Source organism: Corvus moneduloides, chromosome 3, assembly GCF_009650955.1.
Source record: "Corvus moneduloides isolate bCorMon1 chromosome 3, bCorMon1.pri, whole genome shotgun sequence".
NCBI lineage: Eukaryota > Metazoa > Chordata > Aves > Passeriformes > Corvidae > Corvus > Corvus moneduloides.
In genome coordinates, this window is record NC_045478.1 from 48,382,342 (window position 1) to 48,395,271 (window position 12,930).

Genomic DNA, 12,930 nt, shown 5'->3' on the forward strand with positions numbered 1-12,930 from the left:
CCATGCTCCAGCTCTGCACTGTGTGTCAGAGAGATCTTGCATGTAAGAAATCACTGACACTGGCACTCATTGTGGATTATATATTTACATCCACACATAACCTTAACCATACTGCAGTAACTTTATAAACAGTATTTTTCTCTGTTTCAATGGCAGTAGTCACTTTTTTTAAATTGAGACCATCTGCTATAAATAATTACTTAAATCCTCTGCCTGGTCTAGCATTTCCTGGTTTTAGCCTGATGCAGCCCAACCTGATTCCAAGGACATTATTTTTAGTTTATAGTAGTCAATGCAGGATCAAATGTTTGGCCTTCACTGAGGCCACAGTCCTATGACCATATTTTTTCTTCTTTTTGTCTGGGATGTCATTTTACTGTATCAGTGCTTGTAACTCTATAATCATATTAACACTATTTCCCATAAATTGTAGGTGCACTGAAATATGTTCACAGGTCTTTTTCTCTTCTCCTGTAAAAATACTTTTTAACACCTTGTAAACATGTTTTTTTAAGCCAAAAAAATGTTTCCAAGCCATTCACATGTGCAAGATGACATGGTTTTATTTTTGCTGTAAGTGAAAGTCACTGTGGTTTGTAAAAAGCTGAGTGGGAAATAGGGCTCTACCTTACAGCAGGCCGGAAAACCACCTGGGAATCATGGATTGAAGGTCCCACAGTTAATTATCTTGCAGGCTACTGTAGGCCTTTTGTTATATGTAGGTACGACTTCCAGTGTTTGGAGGATGTCCATGCCCTTGATCACTTGAGAAAGTGCACATGGGATCCATCTCCATCCAAAGCCAAGCTCTGCAGCCTCTGTTTTGTGTGGGGCCATTACAAACGCAGGCACCTGTTTCCTACTGACAGGCTACACTCACCACGCTCTTTAAAAAGTTATTCTTCACAATGAATGCTGTCAGTTCTTGATTAAGTAGCCTCTAGCTGGCATTTTAGGAGGGATAAAAATACTATGGCTTTATGCAGCTACATTTATTTAAAGAAGCAAGTGTTGTTCCATGTGCCCCAGCTACAAATGGCCAGTACTTTTGAGATGAATGAAGTCAGGAGACACACTGTCAGAAGTGACAGTGTTAGGAGTGACTCCCTGTGAAATATCTTTCATTTCCTTCCTTCACAGCACTAATCTGAATCCTGAAAACAGTCCAACATTTTGCGATCTCTATGATTTTCAGCCTGTCCTTCTCCCACGCTGTGGGAGGACAAGCTGTGCCTCCTGCAGGCGCCGGCACAGTGATGGATGCCAGCAGAGCTCCATAAAGCTTTGTGCTGTATCCCATCTCAGCCCACCCCATCCCATCCAGCAGAGTGGCACCAAACAAGGAGGACACTGCAGGCATCTCTTGTCCAAGCAGGGACATCAGAAAATCTGAACAGAGCAGAGCTTGGAAAGTACCTGGCTGTCCCTGTTGTACACTGTGGCTTCTTTTTGTTTCCTCAGGGTTAAACTCCCACTCAGATTTGGGAGGGTCTGGCTATAAGGTAATGGATCCTACACCTTTCAGATTGCAGAGAGCCAGTGGCAAGGCAGCAACTTGAAGTGGATGTTGCTAGTTATAAATATATCCAGCTTTTGGTTTGTTCTCTGTAGGTTTGAAAGCTATGCTTTTTGCTACTGTGTCTCGGTTTTGAAAGACAGGTGTCTGCTAAGGAAGGCAGAAGTCCCCCCCTTGAAGTGGCAGATATAACCCCTTTTCCTTCTAAGTTATTATATTTTGAAATCAAGGGCCTTTAGGCGAAGATGTGGGAAATAGGAATAACAGTTCTTTACTATATATATATATGTATATAACCAGTCAAACAGAACAACAACAACTCTGGCAGTAACAGCAATCACAAACCCAGTGCCAGCCTTCTCGGCTGTCGGGCCCTTTCCCCTCGGGTGCAGTTCCGCTCGCAGCCGGCAGGGGCGCTGGCGGCTCCCGGTGAGCAGGGCAGGTGCGATGGTTCCCCCGCGGCTGCAGGGGGCGCTCCGGAGCGAGCTCGGGGAGCACGCGGCACCGGTGCCCCGGGATCCTGGGAAGGGATGGGACAAAGGCTTCACAAACCGCTGGGCAGTTGATCCCGGGCTCTCAGGAACAGCAGGCTGGAACGGCAGGCTAGAACGGCAGGCTGGAACGGCAGGCTAGAGCGGCAGGCTGGAGCGGCAGGCTGGAACGGCAGGGACGAACGCAAATCCCGGGTGGCAGGCGAGATGTATCCAGATGGGAGAACCCCACGGAGGCCCAGGCAGGCAGGGCGAGCAGGGCTACAGTGCAGCGAAAGCTCGAAGCAGCAGCGGGGCAGGGCAGCCACAGCCCGGCCTCCAGCAGGGCAGGGAAAGCGGCTTTTGGGGTCCCGGCGTTGTTTCCAGCAGGAAGAAAGAACGGCCAAAAAGAAAGAAGCAGCAGCTCCTTTCTCTGCAGCTTCTCTCCCCGGACGCTCAGAGCGAACTGCCCCCACACCCAGGTGTAGACAAAGGAGTAGCCAGGCCCGCCCCACCCCCCTTTTTGTCTTTCTTAAGTACAGCTATTTGTCCCCTAGCAACATGCATATGGGAGAAAATTCCTTTAACAGAAAAAAAAAACTAAGACTAAACTGAAACCCCAACATACTGTTAAAGATGCTGTCTTTCTGCGTGGTGTGGTAACATGGAAACTACACTGTGAATTTTTCTCTCTGTGGTAATACTTACATATTACCACTTACTTACTACTTACACTTTTTACACTTATTTTGTTCTCTTCCATCAAGCAAACTGCTGAAAGCAATATTCTTGTTTATTACATTCCTGAAAATCTAAAAATTTTAACAGGCTAGTCCTATATGTTAACCTACTGAGAACAAACTTCTAGTATGCATTTGTTAAAATAGTGTTTTTCAGCTAGTGAGGACAGAGCAGAGCCTGTAGGTTTTGTGAGATGCCTCCCTGTCTGTCAGGGCCCACCTTCAGCTGACACTGAGCTCTGCAGCCATGAGTTTGTAACCTTTGGTCCTGGAGATGCCCTGGCAGCTTCCTTAGTTTTGCCATGTGGTTTTCTAGCTTGAGCAATATATTTCTTGTCCAGGTGGGGAGCTGGCTGGAAGGTGATGTGGAACTGCAAGCTGTTCCTATGGCGACTCTTGCTGGCCATCCCTAGGATTCCTTTGTGATGGATGGAGAAGCTTTCATCCAGGGAAAGAGTTGGGGGATGACGGGCTGCAGTTCTGTTGCTCCGTTTGCTGCTATTCACAATAAAAGTCCCTTTTACCAGCTCCTTCAAGCTCCCTTTCCTCCTTTCACACTCACCTTTTTCCTTTACCTCAAAGGTTTCATTGAGTCTTATCAGCAAAGTCTGGTTTAAATCCATGTCTTTTCTGGAAAAAGCTTCCTGCTACTGTCAAGTGCTTAAGCCAATAAAGAAGCTAATGAAAAAAATACCCATAAAAAACAGCACTCTGGATCCCTGTTTTTGGTCTGTAATGACTCTTGCCAGATTAGTTCAAGATTCTTATCATGGCAGTTCCCCATGCCTGCTTGTGATTATTCCCATTGTATGGATGAGGAAGGTAGGAGGCAGAGAGGATGCTCCAAGCACGGCCTCTGCTCTGCCTCCCCTCATGCCGCTGCCAGTGGCAGAGGACAAGATTCCCATGAGCACAGTCAGGGCTGTGAGGGCAGGACATGGCTGGCTGGGCTGGGATACCCAGCTGCTTCCAGGCCTTGGCAACTTGCACAGGAGGGCAAACAGAATACTTCTTTATCTAACTAAAATGACAGAGCTGAATAAATGGAGAGCAGATACTGAGTTAAGGAAGCCAGGGTGCTCCTAGAGTAGAAGTTGTTTTTCCAGGGTGAGGAGAGGAGGCAGGCGATAGGAATGAGAGCTGTGAGGAGGTGAAGAGGATCCTCCATGCTGGCTGAGAAGGGACTCTTGAGAGAAGAAATCACTCTCAAGAGTGACAACTGGGGAGAAGCAAGCATTAGGTATGCTTGGGTTTGGGAAAATATGGCAAGGACTTGACTCCTTTTCTCTGGAGAGGAGGGAGCCTGGCTTTGAGGTGGGCAGGGGGGTCCACTGATCCTGTCATCCTCCATCACCATCTGACCTGATCACACTGAGCAGTCAAGAGCCCCATCAAGCTTTCAACAAGCTTTAAGGAAAATGAAAAAATATTTAGGTTTTATTTTTCTCTGATTTTTTTTTTTTTTAATTCTTGTTACCTTGTGTGAGAGCCTTCCTCAGAAACTGATTCATAAAAATGGTAGTTAAATTTTAGCTGAACAATTACTCCCTGACTGCTGCCCTGTGGCTTGCAAAATTACTTCAGCAGACTAATTTTGGAGTGGGATGCTTTGTCCTTTGACACAATGCTCCAGTACAAGCGATTCTGTGTAATTGCCTCAGTCCTTTCATCTCATTACAGTAAAATGAGGTTGTGTCCCATTAATTCCAGCAGGCACTGGTTGCAGTGCCCAGACACATGCCAAGCACGGAGTCTCCCAGAACATTACCAGCTGACAGAGGCATCTCTCACCCTTTTCAGGTATCGAAGATGTTTGTCCTCTGCCCTCAGTGTAAAGTAGTTTTGTGGGAAGTATCGGGAAAGCAATCTAAGCCTTGAAATAGAAAGGCATACCCAAGGGAACACCTTTCTCAAGGGTGGAAAGGAACTTCTAATTAAAGAGGGGGAAGGCAAGAAGTAGCAATCTCCTCCTTTAATGCATCAACACATGGAGTATGTGCAATATGGATACAAAACTCTTGCAGGGGCACATTCAAGGTTGACTGATTCCAAATTAAATCCAACTTAAAATTACTGAAGCAATTTTTGGTATATTGTCCCCTTCCCACATGACATGGCAGCTTCTTTCCTTAGTTGGGAAAGCACAAGCTCAGCCCGGAGGAGGATGATGGAGCTGGAGTAAAATGGTGCATGCAAGCTGCCACAGCTCCCCTGTGTGCAGAGGTGCCTGTGTACATGCAAACTTGTTTCTACCTGACACGTAAATTAAGTAAATCCACGGGTCATAAAAAATGACAATTTCTACCCAAAAAGAAGGTGCAAGAGGTACAAGATGGGCACTAGCACAAATCCACTGGATAACATTGCTGGAAAAGAGTATTCACAAAATTTTAAATGCTTGGTGACACCCACCTTGCAAACAATTTAACAGCCAGTCCTATTTTTTTCCAATACCAGCTTATGTTCTCTCAGAGATGTGTGTGCCCTGAGAGCCTGGGCTTGCTGCTGTTCCAGGAGCTCCAGCATCAAAGATGTGACTTTTGCCTTTTCCTGTCCACTCCAGAAAGCTCAGAGCATTTAGTACCTTAAATCCCACACACCAGGCTTCCACCTCCAGCAGCTTTCCTGCTCACCAGTGCTACTACATTTTGCTCCATCCAACCTGAGGACCTTGAGAGCAGCTTCTCCTCACAGGCAGGCTCTTCAGCATCTTGGGAAATTAACTTTTCAGCTGCACTAAGCATTTCTGATTTCAGTGTTGGCTGCTGCCCAGCCTGCTCAAATGGTTTGCACCATTGACAGTGGGAAAGCTTTTTATATAAGGGAACGTAAATAATCTTCAAAAGTGCTTTACCTGTCATAAAGTGTCTTAGTCTAGCATTTAGTCTAAACCGAAAATCCCAAATGCCTATGTCAATTATATGGGTTGTTTTTCTTAAATATTAAAAGTTAGAATGTTCTTCTTTGTTTACATTTTATTACTTTATACAAGTATGAGGGATCATTCTTGGTTAAACTTAGGTCATATTTGTCATTTTTCACCTTTCAGGGTTTTATATGAGATTCAGAGCTCCCACCCACAGAGTTGAGACTGCTGGCAGTAATGCCTGTTGTGTGCCCAAGCCTGAAAAGCTGCCTGAGGTCCAGGAATTCTAGAGTTAAAGCTGACTTACTTCTATTACTTTCAATGCATTTAAACAGGTGGTAGGTGTGCCTGGAGATGTGTAGCTAATCCACTCTGCATTTCTAGGGTCCTGTCCCCAAAGGGGAGTATTTGAAGTAGGCAGTGGGTGACCATCAGCCCTCATTTAGGCAAGGACAAGGGGCTGGTGGAGCTGAGCTTCAGGCAGGGGACATAAGAGGAAGGGGACAAGGTTACAGATCAAAAAGTTTTCTCACTAAAGCAGTCTGCTTGTGCTAATGCAAGCAGATTCTGACTGAAAACCAAACCTTTTTGCTTTAGGGAGATGAAAAGCAGTTCCCAGCTTATTATGTGAATAAGATCAGATCAACAACTTGATTTTTGTGGAAATTCACCATTTGCACAGTCAGATAGCTGGGGAGACATACCTTCAAAGGTAGGACCATAAATTGACTCTCCTTCATTTCCTTTTCCAGTTATGGTATCTGCAGGGTTGATAAAAGTAATCATCAGAGACCATGGTTATCACAGGCATTTATCACCGGGTTGTCGGTGAGCTGCTCAGCTGAGGTCAGAGACATGGGTTGCACATCAGCCTGGGGGAACAACTGCTTCCATCTCTGTTTCACTACTGGAATTTTGACAGAACTTTGGGAAGAGCCCTTCTTCCATTCCAGGAGACAGTGTCTCTAGGAGCTATTTCATGCAGTGTGTTTAATTGCTGCTGCTCTGAGAAGGGCCAGCATCTCCTGCTGGGAGAGCTATGGCAATGGCAGAGCTGAGCCAAGGAAGGAATGCCCCGAAAAAAGATGACTGTCAGAGGGATTAGGGTTAGAAGAAAGAAAGATGAAAATGCAGCTGTGATTTTATGGTAAGGTAAGGCCACTAACTTGTCTAAGAAAGGAGAATTGATAAGAGTGAAATTCCTATTCAGCTGAATGAGTGAGGCACTAAGGAAACTGATGTATCTTTTTTTTTTTTTAATAAGTCTAGTTTTGCTACATTGTTTAGACATTATCAGGTTATCATTAGTCCTCTACAGTAGCAAGCTCGTAATTTTAGATTGCTTTTATGGACTACATAGATTTCTGCATAGTTATTCATGAAAAGCATATTCATAGTATAAACCTGAAATGTAGTTACACACATTTGGAGCAAGGCAAGAAGTATGGGTAGGTAAGATGTGTGATAGAAAAAAAGGGAGTAACAAAGGAATTGCCTTCTGATATGCCTTGCTATCTTGACCTCCCTGGGGATGCCAGGTGGGCAGGCTGTGTGACCCATTACTCGTGGTGCCTTTTTCCTTGGGGCCATGCTCAAAGCATAGCACTGGAATTCCGACAACTCACCAGCACGCTTGCAAGGGCTCTGGCACTTGACTAAATGCCTTTGTAAATTAACCTCTTTAAAAAACAAATAATATACTTCCCTATGGATAATTTTAGTTTTCTCATATTTCCAATTAGTTTCATAATTGCTTACCAATCAACCTAATGGAAAATAGTTTTAATGTTTTCAGTTAGTTTTCCTAAATTCTTTTGAAAGGGTCCTGGATAATCAAAAGAATAAATTACTCAGACTTTTCCTATGTTTAGAAAACAAGATGTGAAAAGAGAAAATGTTTTCTGGTTTTATATATCTATATATGCATATGTACATACACATATATACACACACACACATATATATATGAATTAAGAGATTAGCATTGTCCTGGAGTTCAGGTATGTTTCCATAGATAAAGACTGCTATTCATGCGGATCACAACACCACCCCACCCCCTTGTCTTGTGCTGTAACTCTGTTTTACGCAGGAAACCCACCTCCCCCTTGGACCTACTTGTTTTTCACTAGGCATCACAGAGAGAGTTTGCTCCGCTGGAGCACAGAACCTGGAAATTCTCACAGGTTCTGGGACATGCATCCGAAAAGACCTGCAAAAGTGAGAGGAGGAAAACACGTGTGAAATTCCCAGCTGACAACATGTGAAATTCCTAGCTGAAGTCCACTGGCCAGATTCCTCACTTTTGCTTTTCTCTTCTGTAGTTTACCTCGAAGAGCAGCCTCCTCAATGGCCATTCTTATGTACACAAACACTGTTTAAAGCAGAAAAACAAATGCAGTGAGGGAAAGGCCAACTCTCTGTGCTGCCCTCCTTCTCTAAGGCAGGCCAGTGGGAATGGTGTCCTGGGTTGCAGTGTATTCTATTACCATCCTCATGAGCCGTTGAAGTCAGGTGGGGCAGTGTTTCCTTGCCTCCTCCCCCCAGACTATCTTTCTGTTAATTGCCCATCATTGTCCTGCCGCCTGACTCAGAGATAACTCCCTCTGGACTATCTTCTGTTAATGAGCCTCATCAACACTTGGCCTCATGACTCATTACCCCATTGTGAGATGCTCCACCCAGAGGGAGGAACCAAGCATCCCATCGTGGATATAATCTGAGATTCTGAACACCACTGACAACCTTTCCCACTGGATTTCCAGGGGAAAGGAGCTATGCAGCCACCACTGGACCTCCTGAGGAAGAGCAGACCCTTTTTCTACAGGATCACTGCTTCAGAGGACTGCAGTCACCATTCTACCAGACTGCTACCACCACCCTGACTAACAGGGTGTCAGGTTTTATCCTGACTCTCAGTTGGAACTAGTGTTTTCTTTTATTTTTTTCCTTTTCTCTAATTTCCCCATTAAATTGTTATTCTGACTTGGTGCCTCCCACTGGTTTGTTTTCAAACTAGTACAAATGGTCTCAGAAAATGTCTGCAGGATTGTCAAGGCACAACAGAATCTCTATGGTTTTGTTTAAATAAAAAAATTTTTTAAAAAGAGGGTGTTTTACTGCATTCTGGGCAGAAATAATCCCCCAGAGTGTGCTAAAGCAAGCTACTGGGCAGGGCCTGGTTCTTTATCATGCATTTATTTACATGTTTATTGCAGCTGGTACAATAGAGGCAGGAATAAATGAGTCTGCAGGAATATTGGTCACCCTGCCAAAATGGACATTACTTGCTCTCCCAGCCAGACTGGTATTTTGCACCTCACACCACCACAGCGTTTCAGGGGGGCCTTGGCTGGGAAAGGAGGGATTTGGCAGTTGGGCTTTTGGTACCCAGGAATAAGGGTACCCAAGAATTTTGGTACCCAAGGGCTCGTTTGGTAGCAGCATAGTCAGCACAGTTACACTTTTGTCTGAAGCAGTCAGTGCAGGTCAGGCATCTGGGCTAGTGTTTGTCCCTCCAGGGCTGCCAAGAGCCATGGAGACTCTGCCATCCTTTGCAGGGGCTGCTCTCCAACCCTGCCATCACAGGGCAGAAAAACAAGAAAGGTGCCACAGCTGCCTGTGCTCACTTTTCTTCCTCCCCACGGTATCTGCCCTTTCCCTAGACAACCTCCCCAGCTCCTTACAGACCTCGTGCTCCTGTAAAGCAGTGCTACTTGCCTGGCTGTTTTTCAGGTATTTGCTGTGTAGATCCTCAGCAATTGCTTGATAAAGTGCCTTGGGCCTAAAGTCTCAATAGTCCCACTCGTGGTAAGGCAACTTGAGCAGCTCCTTCTCATTCCCCAGCACTTGGCCATCAATGAGGCACATCACCAAGGAGGTATATGGACACACCTCAACTCTCAGTTCCTGCATTTCAGAGGGACAGCAAGGCCTCCAGGGATTAATTACATACTTAGTGAAGAAACAATCATAATATCCACCATAGGTGAAGTGGCCTGTGGTATTTTTATGCCTTTGCTACTTAAAACCACAAATCCCACCAACTGGAACAGACTGCTCAGCAGCTTTCAGCAAGGTGTGCCCTGAAGGTTTGGATCCTGCTGCTTGGGAAATTATCATGCTAAAAGTCGTCTGGGTGTCATTTGGGGGATAGCTTGGGCTGAACAGGGAAAGCACCTGGAGAGCTCCATCCTGCTTTGAGAGTCTGAGAACATAAAATATATTGGGGTGGAAAAGCTCACTTGCAAAATCTGCAGGTGGCACTCACAGCTGGGAGAGGCTGCAGCCCTGGGGAGAGGACACAAACAACCTGACGATGCAGGAGTTACCTTCTTTTTCTCCTATAAATATTCATGCCATGCAGATTCTACTAAAGGCTGTATTACAGGATCTGCAAACTTGCTTGGAAACTTCAGCTTCAGAAACTGTATTTTCCAGGTAAGGAAAAAAAATGGGCCTACATGTAGTTTAATACCTTCCCGTACCCTGTCCTATCACAGCTTGTACTTCCCTTACAAACTGCAACCTAACTCACCTTCTAACCCAGTTATTGCCCTCCACACCTCGTGCCTCCGGCGTAATTCCCAATACTTGCATAAGTGCATGCAAAGGGCTCTAAATCCCTGTTTGCAGGGATTTAGAGGTAGTGGGTGTCTGGTTTTTCTCTGAAAAACTGCTTCACAAATATTATTCAATTACACTGGTACTCCCCTCACCCCTCCCTGCCATGTGAGAGAGATGTAAGCGGGGAGATATTCAAAGATGTTGCTGAGCATCACCAACTGCACTTTTGCATGTCCAGGAGATTGGGTGCAGAGCCTTGGGGCAGGTGAGTGCTTGGTGAAGGCTGCAAGGTGAACATTTCCAGTCCTTGTTGCTTGTACCGTTGCCTCAGAAGTGAGCTGCTATTTAGATATGGGACATTCCTGTCCATCAGCTTAGCCTCACCTCCACATGGGCTATGGCACACAAGCACCACAAGCTGTGGCCTAAAGCCAGCTGAGCTGGCCTTAACATAAAGCAAAGAAGTGACTGTTCATCTCATGGTCCCTGTTGCTATGGTTGGGATGGTGGCTGGAATAAAAAGGAAAAAAGCCAAGAGGCACACACCCCTGCAGCTATCAGCTTGGCTTGCCCTTAGGGCTGCTGATAGATGGCAGAGCTTTGTCAGCTGTAACTAATGCCCGGGAATGAGCCTGGCAGACAAACCCCTACAGGCTGGGAGGGCAGAAAGGTCAGCATTGTGCACCCTGAGGTGGGCTGTGTGTTGTGCCTCTGCCACACAGCTGAGCTTCCAGGGAAAGCCTGCAAAACCCCATGAGGTTTGCAGCTTCTTGCTTTCTCACTTGCACTGCCAGAGCTGCATTAAGGGATTTGCTGTAAGATGCTGAGCTGTGATGTGTGTGACATCTCGTACAACACTGCACAGCTGTAACATTTCTTGGAGGTGTAGGAACAAGGAGGTGAGGATGATGCAGTGCAGACCCCTGCCCTGAGCAGCACCAAGCCGGAAGTCCGTAAAGCCTCAGTGCTGGTGCCTGCACCTGGCAGCAGCAAAGAAAAGCAGAAACATGAAGTTTGGAATATTTTCTTCCCAAGAGCTGATGCCAGGTGCAGGCATTTCTCTGTTTATTTGCTTCAAGCCCACACCACTCCCTGCTCCTTCCAAACTGGTACTGGGGCTGAAGCCCAGGGGCTACCTCTGCCATAAACCTGGCCACATGGAAAAACAGGTGCTGGAGCAGCCCCACCACCATCACTACCACAGGCACCCACCTGCCCGTGGCAGTCTGGCCACCATGAGTTTGAGTCTGTCAACAGGGCCCAGCTCCATGGGAACACCAGACACCAGCCCACACCCTTACCCTGCATTTCTAAGCACTTCCCAAGCCTAATGTAAGCAGTTTTCTGTTGGAGGTCAGAAAAGGCTCCAATATCTGTTTTCCCCTGAAGGAAGGAAAACCGGGTTACACAGAAAGCATGTGGCAGAGCAGAGGACTGAAGCCAACTCTTTCCAGAACTTTTGATGGATGCTGTCAGTAGCACTTAAAAGAAAGAGTGAAGAGCCTCTTGCTAAAAGCAAATGCCCAGCAAAAAGTGGTAAGTAAAAGCAAACATGAGAGCACTGCTTCCTCACAACACTCCCAGCCTCCAGTGAGCCTCTGCTCAAGGATTTCCTGGTATCTCTGCGTTTAATTCCCCCCGGCAGCTCTTTTTCATTTGAAATTCTTTGCTTTTCAGGCAAATGTGAAAGCCTGGCATCCACAAATTTCTGTGGCAATGAGATTTACAGCTTAATTACACCCTGTGTAAAATGTGTGTCTCCTTTTGACGCAAAAACTCCTACCCACAGCTGTATTTGCTGGGCACTGCTGAGACATCATTCCTGCTGGCAGCGCATGGACGGAGCAGTTCCAGAGGGGTCGCGGTTCCCACAGCAAAGCTTTGTGCCACCGCGGCAGCTTTGCTCTTTTGGCTCATGCAGCACGTGCAAAAGCTGCTTTGTGGGACAGCTGTAGGTTCAGCTCGGGCATCTGTCAGCACGGCTGGGTCAGGTCACTTTTCATCTCTGAGCACAGTGAACTTTAGGAGCCACTGGTGTTAGAAGTGACAAAACTGAATTTGTGTGTTGTGTAAAAAAAATTGTGTAACTTTTCAGGGAACAACAGAACAATTGTCACATCCCCAGGAAAAATACATCTTTCATGTGTCAAAATCCTATTGCAGGTGAAACAGCTGAGATTTTCTTGCAGAAAAAACCTATGTTAAATTAAAAAAAACCCAAACCAGTTGATTTCTTATCTTAATAACAATGTGCATTTTTTTCTCCAACTGGATATCCCACTGGCTTTATAAAGTGATACGTGTTTACAGAACCACAGAGTCAGAACCAAAAAGCCTCCTGGGTAAATGTTGCTAAATTACACATGTCTATAAAAAACCCAGACTGAACAAGAAATCACAGGTTGCCGATGGGCCTCTTCCAGGTAGCCCTGAAGTCTCTCTGGTCTGGCTCAGTGGTAGTTTCCTACAGTGATTCATTAGGGCAATGCTTTTTTAAGAGGTTTGTTGGGATTTGCAGCAGTGCTGGTTTTGAAGAGCTCCATCCTCACAGTATCAGGGGCTGTGAAGACAATCAGATTCTCGTCTACCACAGCTGCTCCCTTGCCTGAAAGATCCATGCACAAGGTGTTATCATTTCATGTGATGATGTCCTCCTGCTGAAAAAATGCAGAAAAATAAGGCAGACAAAACAGTTTGGACAAGGAGATATGTTAAAATGGTAAGACAAGGCAGTTTTAATTGTCAGCCAGGTCCTGGGCAGCAGCAGATGAGCTG

The 12,930-nt window shown here is 45.8% G+C and overlaps 1 protein-coding gene across 1 annotated transcript; it reads right to left on the bottom strand.

Moving 5' to 3' along the window:
• Positions 1 to 657: 657 nt before the first annotated feature.
• PPIL6 (peptidylprolyl isomerase like 6) lies at positions 658 to 10,188 on the bottom strand. The gene is given in 10 exon segments (XM_032103876.1): positions 658 to 778; positions 3,051 to 3,164; positions 5,451 to 5,457; positions 6,297 to 6,353; positions 7,729 to 7,801; positions 7,919 to 7,931; positions 7,933 to 7,963; positions 9,306 to 9,498; positions 9,921 to 10,016; positions 10,135 to 10,188. Coding segments are annotated over 10 exon segments (759 nt in total).
• Between the last annotated feature and the right edge of the window lie 2,742 nt (positions 10,189 to 12,930).